Below are 27,612 nucleotides of genomic sequence, written 5' to 3'. Positions count from 1 at the left end.
ACAGTTAACATACATAAGGGTAATGGTGCCCTCTGAACCAGAACTAATAAAATGCCTAATGTGAAGACATGAACATTTTGTCTATCTTTCACTAGATTAACAGTGTCATCAGTAATGCCAGAAATATATGTGTGAGAATATAATAAAGGTATCCCAAAAAAATCTTACATTACATTAAAACAATTAGAAAAGCATGAGGGTCTACTGCTGAGGTTTTAAAAGAATCTCACTAGGCATTCCCAAGCCTATGAGTACACCTAAAATAGCTCTTTGGATCCTAGGCTTCATAAATTTTAGCTTTACACAGAACAAAAGGACTAATCTCATTCTCTAAGGAAAGACATTTCTAGCACCAGCTCTTAATACAGAGAATAGGTAAAGGTAAAGGTACCCCTGACCGTTAGGTCCAGTCGCGGACGACTCTGGGGTTGTGGTGCTCATCTCGCTCTATAGGCTGAGGGAGCCAGCATTTGTCCACAGACATTTATCTTACCAATCTATTTATGCGAACAAAGTCTTCTGGGGTTTTGGCCCATGGTGGAAGTTCAACATCAGACACTACTGTTCCATCATCCATCACTCCAAGATTGTAATTATTGTAGTTGACAAACATCTCAGGGAGATAATAAAATTCAGGAACCAGCTCCTATGTAAAAATGAAAACCAACATGTTAAGACAAAAGGAAAACTTTGCACGTGCACACACACACACACACACACACAATCACTTCCCGCCCTCTCACAGAACCTCCAGTGAATGAAAAACTATTTCATCAACAGAGGGATAAAATTAGATACATTTTATTGGTGCTGGCAACATGACCTCTCCAGAAAGTCTTATCTGCTACCATCCTTATAGTCTCTGAGGGCCAGGTTTTATTCCTTTTTGTACCTTTTCATGCACCATGCCTTTCAAACAACTTTTACTTTTAATCTGGGCATTTCAACACTATAATTCATATTTTGTTTTTGTTTTTTGCCAGAAAGAACAAATGCTTTTATTGTTTTGTATTGGTGATTGATGGATGGATGGATGGATGGATGGATGGATGGATGGATGGATTGCCAAGAGACGATGCCCATACAAGTATAGTTAATAAAGAAAAACTAAAACTAATAAGCAAGTCCCACAATGGCATTTCACACACTGAAACTTGCTTAGTAAAAACAGCCAACTGCAGTCCTACCACTATGGGTAAGTAACTTCTGGACTGCAAGTATCACAATCTATGACAGCAATCTCTTTGCTCACAGCAATAGCAACAATACCCATTAAACAATGGCTAATTTAAAAATTGAATGGACTCCTCTTTTAGGAGCGGAATGAAATTTATGGGTGCAATCCACTTACTTTAAATGTGGATTTCAATTCAACTTATAAAGTTGGTCTGTTTGTTGTCAATTGGTATGAATTGCTGATTACAAAGAGTCTGTTCAGCAATAGACAAACCCAAGCAGCTCTCTAATGCAACAGGGCTTTTGTTATTTTCTGAACAAACACCAGCATCCCTGCCCCAGAGCCACATGACAAAAACTGAGTTTTAAGAAGCAGCCATACATATAAGCAATTGGCTGCTTTTTCTGAATACATGTATACACTGCCTTATGTTCATGTTGCAAAATGTGGGGCACACATGTGTTGAGTGATTACAATTGCTTTTCTACTTTGTGTGTTTCTAAGCAAAAGAATTTTTAAAATTATATATATGCTATAATGGAACATTATATAAATGTCCCAACTAATGAAGGCACAGTTAAAGCAAGCTTACATTTTTGCAGAAAATCTATCAATTTCTTGTAAGGGGCACTTCATGAATGGAAAGGCTTAATATTTGTAATTGCTCCAGGAAATTAGTAACTGGTGTAAAATTGGTCTTCCTTCTAACAAATGAAAAGTGCATGCTATTTAATAAGCAGAAAAACACATTATGTGGAGTAGCTCCACTGGCTAACTATGTAAGAGGCCCAGTAGATCAGATTCTAAATCCACTCTTGACATGGGTCAATGGATCAGTGGTCTTCCAGATACCACCCTCAGGGTCAGCTATGGCCAGAACAGTTTTCCAAATAGCTGAGTGCAATGGTAGGTCATCAGATTATGGACAGGGTCAGCCCAGAGTTCCCGGAGAACAGACAAGAAGAATCAAGCAAGAATTAAGCTATTATCACCTCAGTGCTTGTGAGAAAAACTTCAGATATGCATCCTATATGTTTGTATACAGTCATGCTAATTAACCTATAACAAGGTCAAAATGAGTCTGTGATACAAAAGAAAAACATGCTAGCAAATTATTTGGAGGCACTTTGTTGACTAAACTGCATCCATTAAATTAAATGTAGTGGTTTTTAAAATCACTTAAAATAAAAGCCACACCACATACGTCTCCCTGATCACCTACATGAATTGCAATTAATCACATTTAAATCAGTTCCAAGAGGGAAAAGTGAGCTATTATCATTATTAATTATTTAACATACATCTTGCCCTTTCTCCCATATGAGCCCAGGACCACAGACAAGTGGTAAAACAATTAAAACTTCTGAAAACTATTCCAATATAAAAACAGGCTGGAAAGATTCTCTACTGGGGGGGGGGGGACTTGTTGAAAGAGGAAGGTTTTCAACTGTTTTCAGGGAAAACAACAAAAATGGTGTCTTATCTAATATTTAACTGGAGAGTATGCCAAAGGGAAGGTGCCACCGTACAAGAGATCAAATTTCTAAGTTCTGCAGTATGGACTTTTGATAAGATTGTATTTGCAGGAGGCGATGTCCAGTGCAGTGGCTAACTGGGTGTGTAAGGGATGAGTCGGTTTTTAGGTATCCTGGCCCTAAGCCTGTACAGGAGTTAAATACCAAAACAAGCACCTTTAACTTTTCTGGTATAGTGGCTAATTGGCAGCCAGTGCAATTTTTTTGGCAACAGCAGCATAACATGGTAGCAATATCCTGCCTCAGTGAGCAGTCAGGCTGCTAACATTGTGCACTATTTGCAGCTTTCGGACCAACTTCAAGGGTAGTCAAGCATAGAGCTTATTGCAGTAATTCAGAGGAAGTTGTGAAACTTTTCTGCTGTTAATAAGACTCCAAAGCCATAAAGCCAATTTGGAATGGAATCGTGTTAAGTGTCCTGATTCCACACTCCCATAGCTGTCAAGTGTCCCTTATTTGAAGGGACAGTCCCTTATTCCAGGGCCATGTCCCGCTGCTGTCCCTTATTGATGGATGTCCCTTAAAAGTCATTGGTGCTGTGCAATGCCAGGTCCATAGGCAACAAAACCGCCACCATGCGTGACTTTTTTGTCTCGCAGGGGATTGACCTGGCTTGCGTGACGGAGACCTGGGTACGGAAAGGTGAAGTAGTCTCCCTACATGAGATAACACCCCCAGGTTTCTCTGTCCTCCATCAATCGCGGACTGTGGGTCGGGGGGAGGAGTAGCGTTGTTATTCCGGGAGGATTGCTCTTTCAGAGCTCTGCCATCACCGGCGATCTCCGGCATTGAATGTGTTGGTCTCGTGTGGGGCACCAAGGAGAGCTTGGCTGTCTGGCTGGTGCACCGACCACCCAGCACACCTGCAGCCACCCTGTCAGACTTGCTGGAGGTGGTGGCGGGCTGGGCCTTGGAGTTCCCAAACCTACTGGTTTTGGGAGACTTCAACGTCCATGCCGATGCCGCTCCCTCCTCACAGGCTCTGGACCTAGTGACTTCCATGGCAACACTAGGGCTCTCCCAGTTTGTTTTGGGCCCCACTCATCAAGCAGGCCACACGCTGGATCTGATCTTTGGGGCTGGCATAGATGTGATCATGCTCCCCGCTGTGGAAGTGCCATGGTCTGATCACTACGCTCTGAAAGCCAAGATTGACTTCCCGCTCCTCCCCGGCTCAGGTGGTGAACCTATTTGGGCTCGTCCGCGAAAACTGATGGATCCTGATAGATTCCGACAAGCCTTGCGGAACCCTGCTCCTCCTGGCGACTCATTAGATGACCTTGTTGAGGACTGGAATAACCGGCTCTTGGCAGCCATTGATGAGATCGCGCCTAAGCGCCCTCTGCGACCCCGTTGAAACCGGGCACCTTGGTTTACTGAGGAGCTCCGGAAAATGAAGCGGGATCTCAGACGGCTAGAGCGAGTATGGCGACGGACTCGTGACGTAGCATCAAGAACATCTTATAGGACGCTTATGAAAGCCTATGAGATGGCTATGAAAGCTGCTAAGAAATCTTACTTTGCAGCTTCCATTGCATCCGCTAGCTCTCGCCCGGCACAACTTTTTAGAATAATTGGGTCAATAACGTCCTTAGGAGGACAACCAAATTTAAGCACAAATTCGACCCACAGCTGTGAGGCATTCGCGAGCTTTTTTGCGGAGAAAGTCCTGTTGCTCCGCCGTGACCTCCCTGCCAATTTAGATACAGTGACTGAACTGGAGGCCCCTCGACTGACTTCAGGTCCAGTGTTGGACCATTTCGATCGGATACTCCCTACTGATGTGGATAGATTCCTCCAAGTTGGTAGGCCCACCACCTGCCTCCTTGATCCGTGCCTGTCTTGGCTGATTAGGGAGTGTCCAGATGTTGCGCGGACTCCCCTGGTTGAAATTATCAATTTGTCCCTTGACACGGGGACATTCCCAGGGGAACTGAAGGAAGCAGTGGTGTGTCCACTCTTAAAGAAAACTTCATTATATCCCTTAGACCTATCCAATTACCGCCCAGTTTCAAATCTTCCATACCTGGGTAAGGTAATTGAGAGAGCGGTTGCTGAACAGCTTGGTAGGTTTCTGGAGGAAACATCGGCATTAGATCCATTTCCGTCCTGGTTTTGGGATGGAGACAGCTCTGGTTGCCCTAACAGATGATCTCCGTAGACAAGTGGATCGAGACAGGTCAGGACTGCTGATCCTTTTAGATTTGTCAGCAGCCTTTGACATGGTCGATCATGATCTTCTGGACCACCGCCTCGCAGACGTGGGGATACAGGGCATAGCCCGTAAATGGTTGTGCTCTTTTATCTCTGGTCGGGGACAGAGGGTGGCACTAGGGAGGGAAATGTCGTCGCGTCACTCCTTGGTGTGTGGAGTGCCGCAGGGCGCAATTCTCTCCCCGATGCTTTTTAACATCTTTATGCGCCCCCTTGCCCAGATTATCCGGAGCTTTGGGCTGGGCTGTCCCCAATATGCTGATGACACTCAGCTCCATCTGCTGATGGATGGCCACACCGACTTGGCCCCGAACACACTGACCAAATGCTTGGAAGCTGTGGCTGGATGGTTTCGTGGGAGCCGATTGAAACTAAATCCTTCGAAGACAGAGGTCCTATGGCTAGGTCGGGATGGCATGGGAATGAGGGACCAACTCCCTTCTCTTGCGGGGCCCAATTAGTGCCATTGCCTTCCGTTAAGAGTTTGGGTGTAATCCTTGACACCTCCCTTTCCATGGAGGCGCAAGTTACAGCAACAGCCAAGGCGACATTTTTCCACCTTCGCTGCATCAAGCAGTTGGTCCCTTACCTTTCCCGCCCTGACCTGGCCACAGTGATCCATGCGACAGTCATCTCCAGGCTTGACTACTGTAATTCGCTCTACGCGGGGCTGCCTTTGAAGCTGTCCCAGAAACTCCAGCGGGTACAGAATGCTGCAGCGAGGCTCCTCACGGGGTCTCTGCCATGGGAGCATATTCACCCAGTGCTTTTAAAGCTGCACTGGCTCCCGGTGGAGTACAGGGTCAGATTTAAGGTGCTGCTTTTGACCTTTAAAGCCCTTCACAGCCTAGGACCCTCGTACCTACGGGACCGCCTCTCCTGGTATGCCCCACGGAGAGCCTCAAGGTCCATAAATAACAACACCCTAGTGGTCTCTGGCCCTAAGGAAGTTAGATTGGCTTCAACCAGAGCCAGGGCCTTTTCAACTCTGGCTCCGGCCTGGTGGAACGCTCTGCCTCATGAGACCAGGGCCCTGCAGGATCTGATTTCTTTCCGCAGGGCCTGTAAGACAGAGTTGTTCCGCCTGGCCTTTGGCTTGGAGCCAATTTGATTCCCTCCCTCCCTCTCTCTTTTTTTTTTTCTCTTCCTTCTCCTCCTGCGATGAGGCTACATTTTAATATTTTAATGTTCCATTATTTTAATGTTGTATTTTATTTTTGTTTTTAAGTTGTAATCATTCATCTTGTTTTTATTATTGCTTGTAAGCCGCTCTGAGCCCGGCTGTGATGGGATAATGAGCTGCTTGTGCGTAAAAGCTTGATCCCTCTGGGGTTTGGCTGGTCATCCAAACCGATGCACTAACGGAGCCCCCAAAGCATGACTCCGTCAGTCGCTGGTAGAATCTGACAGTGGGCGTCTACGGAATTTACGCCAACATAAAAGCTGTTTGACGGACATGCGCCTTCGTGACTCTCTGCGTGACAGTTTCCGGCGAAGGGTGGGAGTTCCCAACGGGGGTCCTGTTACCTCTCCACTACTCTCACTGGAAGCATCCCAGAGCCTCCCCTCCGCTGTGACTCCTGCACTCCCCCTGCTGGTTCCCTCTTCTGCTGCAGATTCTCTCCTATTCTCCTGGAGCCTGTCCACCACCTGTCTCTCCGATGGCAGTTCCCTGACACCGGCCTTGGCTGGGGAGGGCGGGGTATAAATAAAAAATTATTATTATTATTATTATTATTATTATTATTATTATTATTATTATTATTAAATGTCCCTTAAATGATGTCCCTTAAATTTCAAAGGAAGCATCTCCTCTCCCTCCCTCCCTGCTGGCCAGGGAGGAGGGAGGCTCCAACTGTGTTGCTTGGCTGCGTTGCTCACCCAATCAGAAGTCTAAGAACAACTGGAGGATGAAGCTTGCATGCTTTGTGTGTGGCTAGTTAATGCAAGCTGAGGGGTTTTTTGAATGCTGGACGCCATTTTGTTGCACGTGCTGCTGCAAACTTTGCAGTGCAAAGCCAGGCCGGGGAGCCATCTTAAGTTGAGGCTGCATAGGCCTTGTGGGGCATGTGATTCAGATTCTATTCAGTTGAACCTCTGGTTACAAAGTTGGTTGGACAGTGTTCTCAGAGCTACCAGCATGAGTTTGACCAGACTGCAGGAGGACAGGAAGACTGGAGTGCCTGGAACAGGTGAGGCTGCAGGTACCTTATTTTGGCTGCTGGTCCCTTATTTTCAAGCCTCCTGGTCCCTTATTTTCAAATCTGTAAGTTGACAGCTATGCTCACTCCACCTTTTGAATCCCAAATGCCCCTTTCAGGAGCAGCTACTTCTTTTGCAAAGATGTCATTATGCTGCTACTGCTTCGCACCTTCAAAATGAAGTCAACGAACTGCACAAAGTACCGTGCAACAATAATTTAAAGAAAAGCGGTCTTTAATTTTGTTTTAATGAAGTTCAAAACTTTAATATATCTCTGAAATGACCTTTTAAAAAAATAAATTACTATTTTGAGTCCAGAAGTTTCCAAATTGTATTCTTCTAACCCTTTTAGTTTTAAATGGATGAGGATGTAAAGATAAATGAAAGGCATGGAATGGAATGGACACAAGGACCATAAGCAGAACAAGAGGATGAAATACCATTCATCAGGTGTAGGTGTGTGTATATGAAAGCCCCTACACAACTGACAATGACAATCAGATTTTAATTCCTGGGAGAAGGATTCCTTATACATACAAGAGCTCCTGTTTGTAGTTTAAAGTCTGTCTCTGGACCTTGGACATATGCTTTAGTGACAAAGCCTCCAGCAAACTCAGGGTCCTACCATATTAATACATTTGTGGGCAATTACTACTCTAAATCTAAAAATTATGTTATTTGACTGTGATGGAGAAATTCCTGTTCTGATTACTACCACAAGGATTAGCAGGATTGGCATGGGAGGAAGGACTACTATCACCTCACAGGAATAAGAACCTGTTTAAATGAGTTATTTCCTATTGCGCTTCCTGTTTCCTTTACATTGTCATTAATTAAAGCAATGTTCGGAAGTGCCCTTAGTTAGTAATAAGCTCATAAGAACTAACTTTATCAAGTTAGAAAAATCTTCAGTCTTACATTTTCCACAGCAACATCTGTCCCAAGGTAACTTACTGGTAACTTAGCCTCACAGCACAAGCTGACTGTTACACTTCCACTGGAATATATGTTATCACTCTCAATCTATTTTCAAAAAATTACATCAAAGACGTCATTGTGTTTGCTCCCTCCCTTCCACTCAGTCTCTCGCTTTTCCCTCAACCAAAGAGTTGGGAGCGGGATACTCTCACAATTAACAAACATATGTACAACTTATTTTACTTTACAGCATAAAATGGATTATTGGTCAAGTATTAGGAAGCTCCTCTCACTTGAAATCTGTTACTCGAAAAGAAAGGGAGCAAGTGAGTTGTTGCCATTGAGAGCATGTGGACCTGGGAAAACTGGTTGACACACCAGTGCATGTTGTAAGAAGAATCTCATGGGCCAGCTTTGGAAGCAATTTGTGTCATTTGGTATCACAACCCAGGAAATAAAGTTTAGAGTATACATGCGGTCACAACCAATCCTTGTCACCGTGTCATGAAAGCCCTAAGACTAGTGATCAAAGCATCGGGCTAATCTTGAATTACAGCTTAACCTTTGCTTGAACCTTGCATATTTTATTTTTGAGTGATGATACATTGTATTAGTTCCTTCCTGCCTATCTGGCCTAAACATTGCAAATTAATAGTAAAATGGCAGAGCGGGGAAATGTGCAAATTGCAGATGCCTTTCTCATTGTTACCTTCTTGTCAAGTGATATATATATATATATATATATATATATACCATCCCAATGCTTTCCCCCATCTTCCTTCTAAGTCAAACATATGTTTTTACTCCATAGTTGTGTAGAATGTAAAGCATATTTTTTACCTTCCCAAAATACCTTTAAAATATTAGACAGATGTGAACTTTGACACAGTTAACTACAATTTGACTTTTACTGCAGATAATTTTCATCTGATGGATCATATAGCAAATAAGGACAGTCATCTTTTCTTCTGAACAAAGTTGTATGGGAACTGGCTGAATTCAGCTGAATTCACTCAGTGTCAAAGGCAGGCTTTAAAACCATTTGTGTATGTATACTCTGACACTTACCAAATTAGCATCATTAATGGTGATGCCACTGGATCTCAGAAATAGTGATCAGTGGATCTCAAATTTCAGCAGTTCAGGTGTTCTGAAATCCTTTTGAGTCATGCTCAGACCTCTGCAACTTTAGACAATGTTCAACAGCACTAGCCTGTCACCTGACTCAGTAAGTCTCCCCTGCACCTTCTCTTGTTCATGCTTATCTTGTTAAGCCTGACAGTGCTATAGGCATCAGGCTTAAGCCTTGGACTCTGCTGCAAGCATGCAGGAAGCACACAATGAGGCTACAATGAAACTAGAAAACACTGGCTAACTAATTTTCTCAGCCTTGGGAGGGTGCTGAATTGTGCCTGATGGTGGAGGTAAAGGTAAAGGTAAAGGGACCGACTCGTGGCCGACTCTGGGGTTGCGGCGCTCATCTCACTTTATTGGCCGAGGGAGCCAGCGTACAGCTCCCTCAGGTCATGTGGTCAGCATGACTAAGCCGCTTCTGGCGAACCAGAGCAGCGCACGGAAACGCCGTTTACCTTCCCGCTGGAGCGGTGCCTGCTTATCTACTTGCACTTTGATGTGCTTTCGAACTGCTAGGTTGGCAGGAGCAGGGACCGAGCAATGGGAGCTCACCCCATCGTGGGGATTCGAACTGCCGACCATCTGATCGGCAAGCCCTAGGCTCTGTGGTTTAACCCACAGCGCCACCCGCGTCCAGAGGAATAAAGGACACAGGGGATCAACATTGACTAGTGTTCCTAGCCCTGCCACTGGGTGCTGCATGGTCTGGGATGGAGGTATCAGGGCAAACCAGAGTGCATTTCACCCCCTGTGAGAGAGAGTTATGATTTTGTTTATCTCGTAACAAATCATTCCTAGTTGAAATTTGCTTATCACTGTATCCTCACTACACTGCCATTTTGTTTTTTAAAGTAAATGTCTTATATTTCAGACAAAACAAGCCATATAATGGACACTGCAAATTAATGCACAAAAGGGTAATTTAAAGCTACTGTTGTATATACTAAATCAGCCTTCAGCCATTCAAAATCAGTTTATGATTTAAGGATAGTGCATATCATTTGAAAAGCAATTGCATTTTTGCATTACTTGCCATAGTTATATGCTACATGGCAAAACCAAATGCATTCAATATATTAAGGATTAATTTTAAATTATAGCATGCTTCTTTGCTTATATGTTAAAAATGCTGGATAAATGCCACACAGACATTATCATCACTGTTTATTTGGTTATCATGATTTTTTAAATTATTCATTAGATCCGCTTCACATAATCACACTAAGGTACAGTAATGAAAATAGTTCCTAAGAGAACATAGTAGTGTTTTTTTTTTTAATGTATCTATTTTCTGAGGTGAGAAAGGAATGATACTTATTATGAAACTATTAGTATATACTGGCATGGCAAACAAAGATTTATAAATAAAATATATTTATTCTAATCACATAGGTGAGCAGCTAAATACTTTGCAGATTGGAACAGAATTAAACTTAAGTTTACATAGTAATTTTGGAGTACATAGTCAGTAAAAACAAGTAATTTAATTTGGAACCTATAATATGACAAGTGTCAAACAGAATGTCAAATGGTTACATCTCCCACAACATTTTTTTACTATAGATAGTCAACCATGTAATGAAATGCATTAAGTTAGGTGGGCTAAAAAACATTTTGAACATAGAGTTCTCAAAAATGAACCCAACACTAAGAGAAGTCCCAGCATCATGTAAGATTTTGGACTATAAGACTGGAGGCCTTGCAGGGCTACAAGCCCATTCCTGGGCAGCTCGTCCCACCTTTCTGGCCCATACAAACTTCCCTTTCCACACTGGTGACAATCACAGAGGGATGCCAAAAGCCATTTCCTATGCATGTAGGTGAAGTGGTTTGGACTATGGAACTAGGTTTATAGTTGTTTGCATCCTGACGTGTACTAACCATTTTTAATAATAATCTTCTTTTTTTCTATTTCATACCAACAAATATTAATTTGTTACTTATAGAGGATTAGTTAAATACAATGGGCTTCAACTTTATAAGATTAAAGCTTACAATTTAAGTTTTTGATTAGCTTCCTAGATCATTATCCTATAAGTAGATGGGTGTCTCTTCTCCTTCAAAGTGACCATCTTATTCTTTTATGGAAAGGGGGCGGGGGCGGGGATAGCAGTACACTAAGAAAGCCAAGTTAGTCTGTAGTTACTTTGCCCCTTTGGCAAATAATATTAGAGTTCAGAGACACATGAATCTGATTTGATAGGCCTTTTCGGCAAAAGTCTGTCTCTGCTCATATTATTGAAAGCATACATTAGTGGTCCTTGATCTCTGACCTCAGCATGTAGTATGTTGAATATAGTAGTGTAAATACGTTCAGGAGCTGGGGGTGCATATTTAGTTACATCAATGCTGTAAAATAGCACACAGTTTTTAGCAGACTTCAGAGTCACCATCAGCCCATAATACTAAGTGAATTTATTTCTGTAATCTTTGCAGCTTCTTAAAGGTTATATGCCTAGCAAATCTAATAGATTCAAAATCATTCAGTATTAGTCCAAGAACATTTCACACACTAGTTACCCTCCCTTGTATAACAAACTACTGCAGCTGAAGCAATCACCCTTTGCCTCCATTTCCCTTCATTTCCCACTGTTCCCCCTCTGTCAAATCTTAGACTGCTTAGCTCTCCAACACAGGAACCAATCCCTTTGTACTCTGTAAAGCAGTGTGCACTTTGATGGTGCTATATTAACAGAACATCATCAATATGAAAGCTCACTATAGGAAGTGAAGAATGGTCACTGAAGTTTACCTTGATATCAGAGGTGTCCCGCTGACTATTGCGCCATGCCCTTGAAATTGATGAAAAAGTTCTATCTGCATGATCAAATTTGCCCCCTTGCAAGTTTAGGAAAAATGTTGTAAAAGGTTCCTGAGAAGAGAGAAACAGAAGCGGAAATATATTTTGCCAATTCTCAATTAGAATGAAACACTAAAGGTTATTGACAGGTTTTATTTTTGCGGAGAGTAAAAGAAAAACAACAACGTGGTAAGATGTGTCTTGTTTTACTAGAATAACTCATTCTACAGATCAACACAATCAGTGAAAAACACAGGTTCCCAAATTCACTTACATTTTGTATCACTGTATTTCAATGTCTTTTAAACAACTGATACTATAGCTAGGAATGTGTATATTCAGGTGATTAAAAAGAGGAAGTGTTCCATAATGGCAGAAGCCTTTCCGTCAATGAAAGTTGAAGCCTGGATCTAACTCATTTAATTCATTAGTTTTATATATGCATACATACTAGGATCCAAGGGGCTGTCTGAGCTTTCAGGTGGCCTTGAGATATCCGAATTGTTTTATTTAAACAGCAAGCACATCCCCACCATGGCTCTTTGCAAACTGTTTTTGAAATTTTCCCCAGTTTCCAAAGTGGCTTTCATTTAGCCCTGGAGGTGGAGGGTCAAGAATTATGTTCAATAAAAGCAGATCTTTGGGGTGCATGGAACTAATTATGGGGCTCTCTGGATCCTAAATATTATCCAGAGTCAAAACTTTCCTATGACTATAACATCAGAATGTGCAACTTTACAGTTCACAATTAAGGAAAGAAAAATGTTTGAGCAATTGAAAAACCTCCTCCTAGTCAGAGGACACTTAAGCGCATATTAGTGGATAATTGCTTGAAATTAGCAAAGTACCATAAATTACTTCAAGGATTTATGTCTGCTTGTACCAATGTAACAAGGTTTAATTAATGATGTGCTGCTAATGCTTTCCCAAAGAAATTAGTTTCTATCAGATAAATCATCATTCCAGTTTATTTTACAGAAATGTGGCCTGTTTCATAAATATTAGACGTCTGACCATCTGAAACACTATTTGTAAACATATTCCAATATTACTTCAAAAGGGGCAATTCTATTTCTAGATTGCATCTTAAAAGCTTATTTTACTTATCAGTGATTCACATGAAATCTGCATTAATTGGTCAGATTATGTTTCATTAAAAAAAAAAAAACTTGCATGCAAAAAGTAATTCTAAACGAAAAGAAACATAGAGAGAAACCAGCTTTAAAAACATATTTTAAGAAAGAGTTTTCATACTTATTTGAAAAGTGTAAACAAAAAACCATTATCATTGCTATTACAGTCATACCTCATGTTGCGTGTGCTTCAGGTTGCGTTTTTTCGGCTTGTGGACTGCCGAAATCTGGAAGTACCGGAATGGGTTACTTCTGGGTTTCAGCAATTGTGCATGAGTAGAAGCACTAAATCGTGCTTTGCGCATGCACATTAGCGCTGAATCGCAACCCACATGTGCGCAGATGCGGGTTGTGAACGCTGTGGGTTGCAAATGTGCATCCAGCACGGATCACGTTCGCAACCCGAGCGTCCACTGTATTTGAAAGTAATTGTAGTTCTGATAGGCAATAATCAGACATGGGGTGAATCCAGAGTTCGCTAGTGGACAGTCACAGGCAGAATCTGGATTTCCAGATGCCTCATCTTCTTGCAAGGCCTCCCTCCAAATAAAATGCTACCAGACAGTTGTGGAATCGTGCTGAGGGGCATGGGTTGTGGAATGGAGAGTTGAGAAGGAATAGAGAGCATGCAAAATGTAGGTGGTAGAACCTTCGTCTCCACACAAGAAAGTGCCTCTGCCTGATTTCCCACAAACACTCCTTTCCCTTAGTCCCCTGAACCAATATCCAATACCAGTGGCCGTAGCAGGTCTGCTGACCCTTGTCCAAGCATTTTTTGGGTGCTTTGGAGGGTTAAAGGGCAGGGGGAGGTCAGCCTCCAAATGCTACCATCATATGTGAAAGTTCTTTGGACTGAACCCATTGATTTTAATCAATTTTCAAAATCTCTGTTGCTGCCACCCCTTTTCGATTTGAAAGATCCATGCTTAGTTACAACTTCCCTTACAAATTTCAAAGAAAACTCTTTCAAAGTCTACTTACAATTCTTAACAACCAGGTGAGTGTAAAACTTGCTGTTGAATAGTGAGTGCCATAATGAAACTTTGGAACTTGATCATCTTCCCATGTTTCATGGCGGTCAGCAAAGAATGCAGCTCTTTTGGGATTCAGAGCCCCAATAGGCTATGGGTGAGAAAAAGAAACATACTCATCACATTATAATATTGACATTTGTTGTCTTCCACTTAATTACTAGTCAAAATTAAGCACATAGTACATTATTATTATTACTATGATAACAATAACAAGAATAATAAATCAAATGGTTTTGAATTTGGATGCAAGTAAGCATAGTAAGAGGGAGGTAAGAGGGAGGTAAGCATAATAAGAGGGAGGAGTGCTTGGCTCCTTCCTGGAGATGCTACTGCTCTGGTCCCTGAGGACAGAGCATTTGGGTGAGTCGCTGTTTCTAAGCCAGCCCCACAGAAAGGAAGAGAAGGGGGGTGTAGGGAGTGGGAGTGTTGCTGGACACGGACCACCCATTGCCCCTTCTTTCCACCAGCCCCTCCCCATTTTCTATATTATTTCTATATTATTTCTTTAAATAATCATTTCCCATCCAAGCACACAAAGCTGCGATCTGGTAAGTAAAATATGCGTAAGATACCAATTACCTGTAATTAACATTTCCCTTCCCAACCTGCAAATTATGAATACAGAACTGAATTTAAGTTGTGGGGAGTTGGGAGATGAGAGATATAATTCTTCACTAGACTCCATCTTGGGCTCAAGGTAGTGTGGGGGAGGGCCACATACCAAATATCTACCCAAAATATGTACTACTTATCCATTTTTGGGACGTAATTTTCATTGGGGGAAAATTGATTCACAAGAGACTAGCAGAAATTAGTTTTAGAAAACCAGAAGCATTTATGAAATTCTTGTTCCCATGTTACTTTTGTAGATGACAACATTGTTAATAGAAATAGACTGACATACTATCATTTATATTGTTATTTATCAATGGAACTGTACTTCGTTTTGCTTTTGTTGGTACATATCTTTCTTCTCCTTTCTTTACCAAGAAAAAAATGTCATTAACCACTGGAAGTTTTCTAATTTGAAATATTACAGTTTTTAAAAGAAGTGGTTGCTATATAAAAGGCTTTTTATCTGCAGCAGAAAACATTCCAAGGAAGACTTCAGTTTAGTCTGATGTAAACTATTGCATTTGTCAAAGAACCATTACGGAATCTACTTCATCTTTTGCTTTGTGACACTATTCAGCCATGCTTTCTTTTGCTTTAAAAAGGAAGACAAAAAGATCATTGGTAAATAAATTATATTTAGTAACAATGTAAACAATACGGTGTTCGTACGGCATTAAAGCTTTCAAAAATACGCTTTTTGCTGCTCTTGCTTTTATTATTCTACAAATAAGACCACCACACATCAATACTTATAGAATTACATTCACTGAATATAAAGCTAAAACCAATTAGAATCGATTTAATTCTCTTTTGAAAAAAGAAATAAAAGGTATCATGTGGAGATCCATACAGACAGAATGCACAGTATTGATTTTTAAACTAACCCCCCCCTTTTTTTTGCTACACTTGGTTTCTGAAACCTGGCAACAGGACAACCATCAAGGCATGTCATGTTTATTTGCATGCCATATATATATATATATATATATATATATATATATATATATATTATAATATAAAAATAAATACACCAACTGTGGGAGAAAGGCTTACAAATAAAGAACTATGGAGTTGTGTACTGACAATGATACACTATCAGCTTACTCAGAGAAGTTACAGAGGGAATACACACATTGAATTATACATTACACAAATGCTCTGATTTATTGTGGTAATAACATCCACCTCATTAAAAGATTCTGCTTTGCTGCAGTCGGAAGGCTACATATTGTTTACTGCTATAAATTAATGGCAGTACACAGAAGACTGTGGAACCCCTGTAACAATAGATCTGTAATGACAGTGCTGTATATCACGGCTTCCTCAGCAGCTTCACAATAAAATGGAGACAATGTATTGGGCTAATACATTCTACCACAGTGACCCATATTTTCCTTACAACTGCTATGAGGCCTTGCTAATAGTTAACTAATTATCAAACATTCGAGGCAAAAAACACTTCTAAAATTCTCTTTTTATCCTCTTATATAAAATGTTCAATTTATGTTTACTATCACACTCTGAAATGAGCTGGTAACTACTGTTCTACTTAATTGGCTTTGAAGAGGCATTATTTTAATATGGATGCCAAAGCTAGGAAATTCCCAATCGTGATGCATCAGCCATAAATGTGCTTATGGAAACTGAGTGCCAAGAGCTGCTCACTGGCCCACACAGAAGAAATGACATTCACAGGAAAATGAGCAGTCCTTTGACCTACAGTAATACAATACATCTTACTTACTGCAGCAATGGGCTTAGCAATAAGAGCAACACAATTAAATGGTTAGGTGCTGCTATAAGAGATCCAAGAGTTTTAACTGAGAAATCCAGGCAGAAGCTAAACATGTTACTTACGTATTCTGCAGGTGTTATAAAAGAAAATCCAACGAAGTCATATCCATGAGCTATTCAAAACCTTCTAACTACAATCAGCACAACTACAATCCCACTGACATCTCTTTCTGGGAGATACCACAATAATAAAATGAATAAACTAACAATATGCTGCCATTTCATGATACCCAAAATGAGGTGACTGCATCACACTATCTAATGGTGAGACCAGGATGGGTGTAGCTTCTCTGTTACCTTATCCTTAGGACTTGGAAATGGCAATCAGGTTTGTGCTCCTCTCCTACAACCTCTTCCCTCCCCAGTAATCATTAAGGCCTACATCAACACCACCTGAGGCTAGCCATGATTGGATACAGGGCTAACCAGGTGTTTTAAAACAGCCTCAAAGCTGGTTTCAAATCCTGATTAAGAAACCAATGTTGTAAGGCTGGCCCTACAATTAGGCAGAGTGAGGAAGTTGCCCGAGACAGAAAATGCTTTTTTCTTTTCTTTTCTTTTCTTTTCTTTCTTTCTTTCTTTTTTTTGAGGAGGAGAGACAGAGAGTGACATTTGTTGGAAAACAGAGCTGTGCATATCATGTCCATTTCCCTGCACCTGCTAAACTCAGACATAGTGAAGAACGCTGTCTCATCAGTGAGTGTAACTAAGTTTCAACTGCTAGCATGGTTGACTTCTAAACATAGAATATAGAGCACCTTGTCCTTTGTCTCTGGCCCTACAACTCATTTGCATTTTAAATGAACTAAGCCTGTGCTGGTGCTAGGTGTTACCACAATAGCCTTGACCACCTGAGGGAAGAACTAAGGGGGGGGGGGGTTTAGGGGACATATTAAAGAGAGACATCTAGCAGGGAGATGTTAATTCTAGGGAACTGTGCCATTATAGAATAATTGTCTAGAAAGTTTTCATCTCCATTAGTATCTTTTTTGAGAAGTGGCACCGTGCTATACTAGGCCAACTTGAACACAAAACCTAACTAGTCTACAACTACAGGATAAGGTTTAAAGCTTAAACTGCTCAGGAATGATAAAGGCGGTGCTTCGAGTCCACTCAACAGGAGGAGAAAATTATTTTTCTACAGTTCAAATCTTATTCACATAGTCTCAGCCTATTCCACACAATAAATCATATATTATAGTGTCACAAAATAGCAGTGGCTTTGGGATAATACCCATGACGTGCGCACAACACAGACACTAACCTAATAATTCTAAGCACTCTTATAATACAGCATATTTATTTTTAAATGTATATATCTTTACAGGTTTTTATATACATTATTATTATTGTGGCAAAGGCGAACAGATAAGTAGCCCATGGTTGGATTGCTTAAGGGTCATTTGCCTTTTTCATGGCTCAGACAACTATTTGTAGCTGCTGCTTTTATCTGACTGACAAGTATAACCAATGGATTGTGATAAGCATTTTTATCAAGCCCATGGGTATTTTGTTGTGTACACCGAAGACATGGTGTGTTGCTATTACTGTTATCACTTCATACTCCTGATTTGATTTAATACCTTAAAAATACACCTAAGCCGTAGAGGTTCTATAAGTGCATTTTTAGAAAAGCGATTTATTTAAATAGTCCTATGAAGAGATCTTTGAATGTGTACTAGCTAAACTGGAGAAGTAATGTTTTACACAAACTATAATGACTTTAACCACCTTAAGAACACTGAATCCACTTGGACCATGTGTGGTATGTTAGTTCTGAAGTAAGTAAACAAAAATGTTAAAATTCTACATATCAAGCAAAGATCCTCATTTTCAGATTTTAAGGACTGAAACTACAATTGGAAGCTCTAGCCCTGCGAAATATGCACTAGGGTAAGTTTCCATTCTGTTCCCCCACAGTGTTGCATTGGAAACTATTTCTGAAAGCTGTACAGGACATTGAAAGAAGCTTACGTAGGCATGCTACCATTAAACAAAGCATGTAAAAGCTGCATGCAAGTGTGAGGTTCATAGGTTCAAGGTATTCTGGGGTTTTATTTAAATAAGACATATAGACTCTGGAAACTATTAAACTGCACCTCAACCCTAAAGTTGATTTTTTAAAACTTCACGTCAATCTTTCATTAAATAGTGTTAGCTCTCATTCTCTCTTTTTTTCTTTTACTTGTTTACAGTTAGACTTTTATCCTGCCTGATAGCAAAGGCTCCAGAATCCTACAGAAGCATGATACTAGATTACATGGTTAAACACTGCAAGTGCAAGAAGCAGATAAAGTTTTGGCACAGTATATTGTTGGTAAAGTAAAGCATCTTCAACAGTTGTTCCATAAATTAAAGATAAATATATTAAACAATACTTTAAGGGTTTGTTTGTTTTTTACCTTTTCCCAAAATCTCACTATTCACCATTAATAAGCACTGCAAAAGGTATCTTCTGGATTGTTGCTTTAAATAAATGATAATTACATATCTCTAACTCAGACACAGGGGGAGGCGGGGCACATTGATGCAAGGGGCAGATAGATACACCAACAATATTTCAATATTGAGAAACGTTATTCATGCCGCGACATCACTAAAAGGTGACTATACATGTGTGAGTACAACAGTTGCGACCGCGCCGCCCGCCAGTTAGCCGTTGGCATTTGGCAAGAGTAGGTGTGTTTTTAGGGCAGGCAAGTAAAAAATTATGTGAAATGTAAAAGTGTTCCAATGCTGCTTTACGTCATTTAGTTAAGATTTAAAAATACCAAAGGTAAGTCATTCCACTCAGTAATCAGGATTACACATGATTTTTAAACAAGTTCAGCGGTTTTATTAATAATTGTTAGTTTTTTGAAAATGTCTGTTGGGTTACTTTGATACACTAAGATACATATAAAAGTGCCCCACTAGTGTACAATAGTGCCCCAATATACAAGTTTGCATGAAATCACTAAACTAGTTATTCTGTTTATGTGATGGCTGTTGTGTTGGATTAGTATTGGCTCCATCCACTATGGCCATTAGCCATGGGTGTCAACAACCTATTATCAAGTGTCATATCTCAGGAAGAAACCAGGATCTTGTATGTTTGTCTTCTCCATTGTAGAAGATAAGACAAGTGTTGATTTCAAGGATGTTGTTTTGCAGTTGCCAAAACTAAATTTCTCAAAGGGCACATCTCGAACACCATCTCTTTATACTTTTTCTATTGACTTAAGTGGATATAATGTGCAATAGAAGCTAAAGGTTAAGTAATTATCTAATTTTAATAAGCATTTGTTTAAATTACTATTTTTTGACTACCTAATGTGAGTTCTTACACTTCTTTAAGTTTTTCCAAAGGTGTTTTTTTAAATGGATAGGTGTTTGAGGAAAGATAAATATAAGTTTTGATGTTTTGTTAAGAAAACCTGCCATAAAGTCTATGGTATGTGTGAAACACTGTTAGTTTTTATACATAAATAAGATATTAAGTAACAAATTGTACGGCTAATTATGATCCCTCACAATAAAAATTGGTTTTTTCATTAAATTTTTGTAAATAATTACCATTCTCATACAATTTATGCTTTGTATCAAAGTGCCCCATCCAAAATATCAAAGTGCCCTGTAGGTGTGGCAGAATGATACAAAACCCATTTTTTACTCAAGTCATTATATTCTCATTATATTCTAACTTCAATGGCTCTTTTGATTGCTATTATAATACTGATTCATTATGTCATGCATAAAGCAAAAATATATATTATTTGACTCATTTTTGTTACATAAAATATGCGATTGAATTTTTCTGCATCAATCTGCCCCACTTCCCCCCTAAACCCCATAGAGCTCAGTGGGACTTAGCATTTGGTATTGGTGTTAAGAATTTCAAACTTGATTTCATTTAACACTGGGTCAAATAATGAATGTGAACTCAGCAGGAAGAACAAAACACAGTTATGGGTGATGGAGCTTGAATACTCCATACAGTAACCAAACCCTGAAAAATGGACACTGACAAGAAGATAGCATTAATCAGAAACCGCACTAAAAATGCAGCAGATAAAAGAAGTGCTGTCTGATCAACTGCAATTAAATGCAGGAAGAATGGATCATAAGGTGAGATGCAGATTGCAAAGACACAAACATTCAATTCAATACACAAACAGTGCCTGGAGAACAACAGCAGCAATAAATCAACACTCAGACAGAAACGTTGCTAAGATAATGCACTAGAGGTTAAAATACATACAAAAGCCTGGGGTGTTTTTTTAACTGTATGCTTAGCTCCAACATAAATTTTAAGTACTGTAGCCCAGTAGAATCTTTGCACTTTTATTTTTCAGCTGTGAGAATGGAGGATTCTCTCTGTGTGTGCGCTCACCATTACAGGTCTTAAAGCATTTCCACTACCTGTTTTACACTCTTTATCTTATTTTGCCCTCTGGAAGGATTTGCTAGAATCCTAAGGAGCTCACCTTGCACTTAAAAATGAAACACAGCTACATTTCGAAGCATCACGACTGGAGAGGGAAATGTTAAAATGGAGGTATAAATGAGTGACTTCAGTTATGGCTAGAAAAGCAGCAACAGAGCCTACAAAAAGTTAAACAACTCCTACAAAAATAGCAGCATACACACATTACAGTCCCATTAGCTAGGCATAACAGCATCAGCAACATGATTGCTTAGCAGGCCATTTTATTTATTTCATCTCTTACTCAGTTGGTGCTGCCAGATGTGCAGCTTTTTCTGGACATGAGAGAGATGCTGTAGGAAACAAGTGAGCATCATAGACTATGTATATTTGACATATAAAAAACCTATTTTGATGTGGTGCTGTGGGTTAAACCACAGATCCTAGGACTTGCCGATCAGAAGGTGGGCGGTTCGAATCCCTGCAACGGGGTGAGCTCCCGTTGCCCGGTCCCTGCGCCTGCCAACCTAGCAGTTCAAAAGCACGTCAAAGTGCAAGTAGATAAACAGGTACTGCTCCAGCAGGAAGGTAAACGGCGTTATCGTTTGCCAGAAGTGGCTTAGTCATGCTGGCCACATGACCTGGAAGCTGTACGCCGGCTCCTTCGGCCTATAGAGCGAAATGAGCGCCGCAACCCCAGAGTTGGTCACGACTGGACCTAATGGTCAGCAGTCCCTTTACCTTTTCTATGAAGAGGCTAGTTGGGAACAAAAGGTTTATTCAATCTACTGGTAGTTGAATCCATATTGAATCCATAGGTAGTTTAGGTAACTGCCTTCAATTTACACTTCAGGGAATGGATGCTTCAGATCTCCTTTCTGCTTTGGGTATCTCCAGTTTCTTACATCTCTCCTGCAAATAGTAGCCCTTTTACATCAGACCTAGGGATCTATTAAGCCCAACGTCCTTCTTCACTTCTTCTTACAAGAAACCTTTGCAAAAAAAACTTCATAATTCATGTGAAATGTAAGATAAGTTAACAGGGACATCATTTGACCAAGAAATTTTTTCTTTTAATCCCAGACAAATGGAGACTTGGTAGTAATAAAGAAAAGTTACTTGGTATATACGTTCAACACACCACACTTCTAATAATTTTATACATTCTAGGACCAGGTCCTGGTTTTTAATACAGGTTTGGATACAACTCCCTGTGCGGGCAATTTCATGTATTATACACAGGTTCTACTGAAGCCAGACAAATTAGTTCATATTTCTATACTTATATCCACATGCATAACATCTACTCACTATGAAAGTTTGGGGGGCTTTAATACCAGTACAGTACCAGTACAGGTGTATCCAGGAGGGGTACTCAGTACTATAGAACTGCACACCAACTGGGGCCTGCCTCCTCTTCTAGAATGAATTGCTATTCTTTCAGGAGAAAATTAGCAGGGCTGGCATGAGGGGTTCTTGTTACTGTTTAAAGCATTAGTCTACTCATCATGTGCATCCTTGTCTTCAAGTGAAGCTGAAATCTTTTAAGCCTAAATATATCAACTTTGTAGTTATATATGTTTTTTTGAATCCAAATCAATGTTGCTGGGCTACACAGTTTGAATACATAAAATACATTTTGTAGCAACATTTGTTTTCCCCACCACCAGTGCTATTTTGCTAGAACACCTTCCATGAACGCCTTCCTTATTCTCTTAGAATGGCAATGGCACCCACCTGAGAGGTGCCAGAACTGAGTTCTGTCATGTTCCGGCTGAAAAAAATGTCCTGCCCACCACTATTCTCTTACAGAACTGTCAAACTGACAAGTCTCTACTGACAAGAAACATGAAAAACACATGTACAAAATACTAAGACTTACCGTACAGTATTATCATATATTTGATATAATAATATGTAAAGGCCATGTGGGGAAAAAATACCTTTGACAAATCTCTGAAGTTGCTTGGAAGCGTAAGGTCCAGTTCTTCTGATTCATAGTTAGTGATAACCCAAGGAAATACCGGGTACTGGTTTAAATCATTGTAAGTACGCCCTGGTGATCAAGAAGAACAATAGTTCTTTGAGAGGCAACATCAGAATTCTTGTTATTAATATCTGCAACATCCTATGCAAAAATGAATTATTTGCTTAAGTTATCCTTTATGAAGCACAACCATTATTACCTGCTATAGTGTTTAGAAACATGAGATATTCAAAATTTGAAATTTCTCTGTGCTGCCATCGCTGGGTCATATTTGATGCTTTAAAGATCTGACGCGGACTGGCCATAGAAATGCGCCTGAAAGATAAAATCATTATGTTAGGTAAGATACTGTGAAATCATGCCATATCCACTTATTCCTTCCAAATATCATCTTCTCCTTTTAGTAAGTTATCCTTATAGATACGAGATTGATGGGGCCAAAGAGCATCATTTAAACCTGACAGTTTTTAATATTAAAACTATAACATCAAGATCACCAGCAACAAAGAGGTACTATAAGCGTTCTTCTAGCCTTAGCCAAATTGGGAACGTAAGTTCTGGCCCTTTATACAGCTTTGCTATCAACCTGCTTGACCTCAAACGAGACACATATCTTGGTCTCTTCTCCCTGCTGGAAGGGGAACTCCCAACTTTTGATGTTTCTCACCACACTCTTCAGATGCCTTAAAGTTACACACAATGGTCCTAGTATCTTCACAAATTTCAAACTGAGAGTTAAAGTGAAAGATCAGGCTCAAGGCATCCCAGCCCAGCTTCAAGGCAAAACATCTGGTCTCGGGTGCCTCCTTGCCTTTCATCCCAGTGCATTCTCCAGTCTTCACCTGCAGGTGGGCAATCAACTACAACACCATACCACAATGACAAAACTCCTTGCTAGCTCCTCACATCCACTTTTAATTTGTCACAAATTTCAAGTGCTGCAGAATTTAAATAAAATTTTCAAATCTTGGAGGCCTAAAGAAGCCACACTCATTAACTTAGCAGTTAATTTTCCATGATATTCCCTTTTAATACATGGGATCATTACAGAAAAGCAGTCACTTTACTATAAAGCAGCCACTTTCTTTTAATTCTGGATCTGGCACAATTTCTGCCCATCACAATCAGAGTGTGACTTTTTCCTTCTTCCAGTATTTTGCCTCATTCTCATATCACATGCAGCACTGAGAACAACATGTATGCCTTCCAATTCAGCCTTCATTCTGTGATCATAGACCACTGATTCTATCCGACATCTATTCGTTCTATTCTAGTTTTCCACATCTTACAATTATCATGTTCTCTGCTAATATCCGCATCATCCAAACTTCTAAGTATTATTTCATTTTCCTAGTAAACAGTAAGCATAAGGTAGAAGTCAATTGTGCCTGCATAGGGCAAACTGAAGATAGCAAAGAAAAGGACAGTGTTACTGAAACAAGGCAGTGGAAACTGCTTTTTCTTGTTTCCACTTCCTTTCTGTGTTTCAGATCATGCTTGTTTGCTCTGTTTCCCAGAGCCAAAGGATTCTTCATACCTAGTTTGGGGCAATCCAAAACTAGTACCAATCCCAACACGAGGTAGACAATTGACCACTTTCTTTACTGTAGCGGGATCTGGAAAGTTGAACATGACAGCAACTGTGGATAAAAAGAATTGATACTTTATTCACTTCAATTATGCTGGGTTTCTTGGCATAATGAAAATAACAGAACTCTGGAAATTCAATGCATATATCTTTAAGTTACTTCCCTGATACAATGGCCTGACTTGCATGAAAAAGTAAGCCAAGTTATGGTTTACCGGGACTACATGAATGTGTGGGCTCCTGGATAGCAGCTCACAGCTGCTTTACTTCTCTCCTCTGTCCTTTTTGCTTCTTCTCAAGGACAAATCTTGGCTGCAGCTCATACTTAGTGAGGAGAGAGTTTAACCATGAGTCCTGGTTTAGAAGATACATGAAGCCTAACTTTGGCTTAGCTCAGTGTGGCACAGAAGCAAAAGGAACTGGGGAGAAATAAGATCAGTCTGGAGCAATTATTGCAGCTTGAGCCTAGAACACACAAACGAATGATACAAGTTTCTAGTGGGAAGTGAAAAAGAGGACTAATTGCATTCTTCAGCAATATAACCTTCTAACACTACAACCAAAGGATGAAATGGCTATTCACATGTAAGAGGCAGGAAATGGAGTGCCACAGAGTTCTGTCCTGGGCCCATTGTTGTCTTTCTAAATGACTTGGATGAAGGAACTGAGGGTATGCCCCTCAAATTTGCAAATGTCAGCAAACTGGGAGGGGTAGCTAATGCCTCAAAAGATAGAATCAGGATTCAGTATTACCTTAACAGATTGGAAAACTGGACCCAAACTAAAAATGATTCCTATTTTAAAATACAATCCATAGCAGTAATAATAATAATAATAATAATAATAATAATAATAATAATACAATCAAACATAGGCTGATACTTCAAGCCTTCCAGTACTATTTCCAGTAGAGTATTACCTCTGTTTGCCATAAAGATTTCCAGGGCTGTGCTTTGCAAGAGATACCGCCGAGAAAAGACGGATCGAATCTCTGAGAACAGCCATTTCCCATGGAGTCCTTCTGTATAAGCAAGTATCTAATTAAAAAAAGATAAGAGATGCACTTAGTCAACTCAAAACAATGTAAGCAACTATTCAGACATCAAAACATATTAGCCATGCATGACTATCATATATTGTCTTAACAAGTTAAAATATGAATAAGTATTTACAAGCAGGAAATCAATCCAGAAAATCACAGTTAGCCAAAATTTCTTATTGTTAGGGTTAAGGAACTATGGTTAATGGTATCCAAACAAGACAACATATTGAGCTATGGTTTAATATGCTATCTTGTTTGAAACCATAGTTTCTTGGTTCTGCCATAAAGAGAAACTGTTATTAAATGTAGATTCCTGCTTAATTTCCTCCCTCATGCACGTGACTGCACAAAGCTCATTCTTAGAGATGGAGGAGAAAATGGTTAGTCCCCTTTTTGTAGTAGACAAACTCAATGGGGAGAAATGGGAGTTTTCACATCCAGTTTTGACTAGCCACAGTTTAGTACGTTGTCTGAACCTGGACAAACTGTGGTTAGTCTTAACTATGGTATACTGAAGCAAGCCAACTTCAGACTGTGGCTTAGGAAGCTGGCTTCTTTCAATAAACTATAGTTAAGATTAATGACAGTGTGGTTTGGACGTAACATTAAAATATAGTTAATTTGAAATGGAAGTTAAAACTTCCTAGCTTCTTGCAGCCATGAGTGAAGGCTAGACTCATTTTAGGAAACACTGAAGCAGTTTATCATTATTATTAATATAGCCTTCATGCAATAATGTTTGCCTAATATAGATAAGCAAAGGCAACATTATCTATAGTGAAGTGAAAAATAAAGGCATGGTATCTGTTTATTAAAAGTGTTTCTTTTAAAAAGATTTCTTATTACTTGTTTGTGAGACACGTTATTGTGGGTAATAGCCTTATGGGTAAGTAGGTAAAGGGAAAGGGACCCCTGACCATTAGGTCCAGTCGTGACCGACTCTCGGGTTGCGGCGCTGATCTCGCTTTATTGGCCGAGGGAGTCAGCGTACAGCTTCCAGGTCATGTGGCCAGCATGACTTAGCCGCAGCACATGGAAACGCTGTTTACCTTCCCGCCGGAGCGGTACCTATTTATCTACTTGCACTTTGACGTGCTTTCGAACTGCTAGGTTAGCAGGAGCTGGGACTGAGTAACGGGAGCTCACCCCGTCGCGGGGATTCGAACTGCCGACCTTCTGATCGGCAAGTCCTAGGCTCTGTCGTTTAACAATGTAAGTACTTACACTAAAATAAGTACTTGTAGGACCAGCTTGCCCAATGGGCTGAAGCCACAGCAATAGCCTCCCGGCAATCCAGTGCTTCTTCCAGTGTGACACCACAACAGCCCTGACATTGATGCTGCCTCTCCCCCTGCCCTGATAAGCCGTACGGATGCTACTGCCAGGAGGCTATTGCTGTGGCTCTGCACCACCAAACAAGCCACCGCTGTTGCACTACAGAACAAAACTGACTTACATAATTTCTATCTTGTGGTCTAGATTTCTGCTCTGAAGTACACAGTCTTTTTAACCCAGGCACTGACCTGAGTCAGTGCTTACACCATTAAGAATTTTTACAGAAGCATGAAACTTTTTAGAGTTACACGCCAGGATTCAAAGAGCTTCTAATGCCTGCCAAGGACACCCACGTATGATTTCAAATCCCCACCCTTCAAGCAGCAAAGCTCCTTCACGCATTGCATTTCATAATCTGCATTTGGAACTCATCATGGTGCTGAGATTCTTAGGGCAAAACTAAGGAGGATGTTAGGCCTCTCATCTTTTTTCCCCTCAGCAATATCAAGTAATACAAAATGCATGACATTACATCATTGCATTCTTGAGCTCTCGTGCTCCTGAAAGCTGAAGCTAATTAAACTGGCTAGAGGAGAACATAGCTGGGACTGCAATGGGAGTCACCTCGCCATGCATGTTATATCACAAGATGTTAGAAGGAAGGTAGGAGTCAGAGAATACATGGGGCTGCTTTCAGCAGTGGATACGCCCCCTTAGATTCTGAATTAATTTATCAACAAATAAAACCCTTATTCTTTG

At 40.3% G+C, this 27,612-nt stretch overlaps 1 protein-coding gene across 3 annotated transcripts in view; it reads right to left on the bottom strand.

Annotated features, from left to right (window-relative positions):
- Window positions 1-27,612, bottom strand: part of LRBA (LPS responsive beige-like anchor protein) — a 367,500-nt gene that overhangs the window by 76,086 nt on the left and 263,802 nt on the right. For all 3 annotated transcript variants that reach the window (XM_081875163.1, XM_081875165.1, XM_081875164.1), the window contains exons 41-47: window positions 25,456-25,573; window positions 24,486-24,588; window positions 23,148-23,263; window positions 22,905-23,017; window positions 14,095-14,235; window positions 11,933-12,052; window positions 494-646 (exon numbers count right to left, since the gene is read on the bottom strand). In XM_081875163.1, the coding sequence (XP_081731289.1) occupies window positions 494-646; window positions 11,933-12,052; window positions 14,095-14,235; window positions 22,905-23,017; window positions 23,148-23,263; window positions 24,486-24,588; window positions 25,456-25,573 (864 nt within the window). The remainder of the gene's footprint in view (window positions 1-493; window positions 647-11,932; window positions 12,053-14,094; window positions 14,236-22,904; window positions 23,018-23,147; window positions 23,264-24,485; window positions 24,589-25,455; window positions 25,574-27,612) is intronic.

Source organism: Podarcis erhardii (assembly GCF_964252035.2).
Source record: "Podarcis erhardii genome assembly, chromosome: 9".
NCBI classification, from domain to species: Eukaryota; Metazoa; Chordata; class Lepidosauria; order Squamata; family Lacertidae; genus Podarcis; species Podarcis erhardii.
Note: the sequence above shows the minus strand (reverse complement) of the source record. Positions and strands in the feature narration are given on the sequence as shown.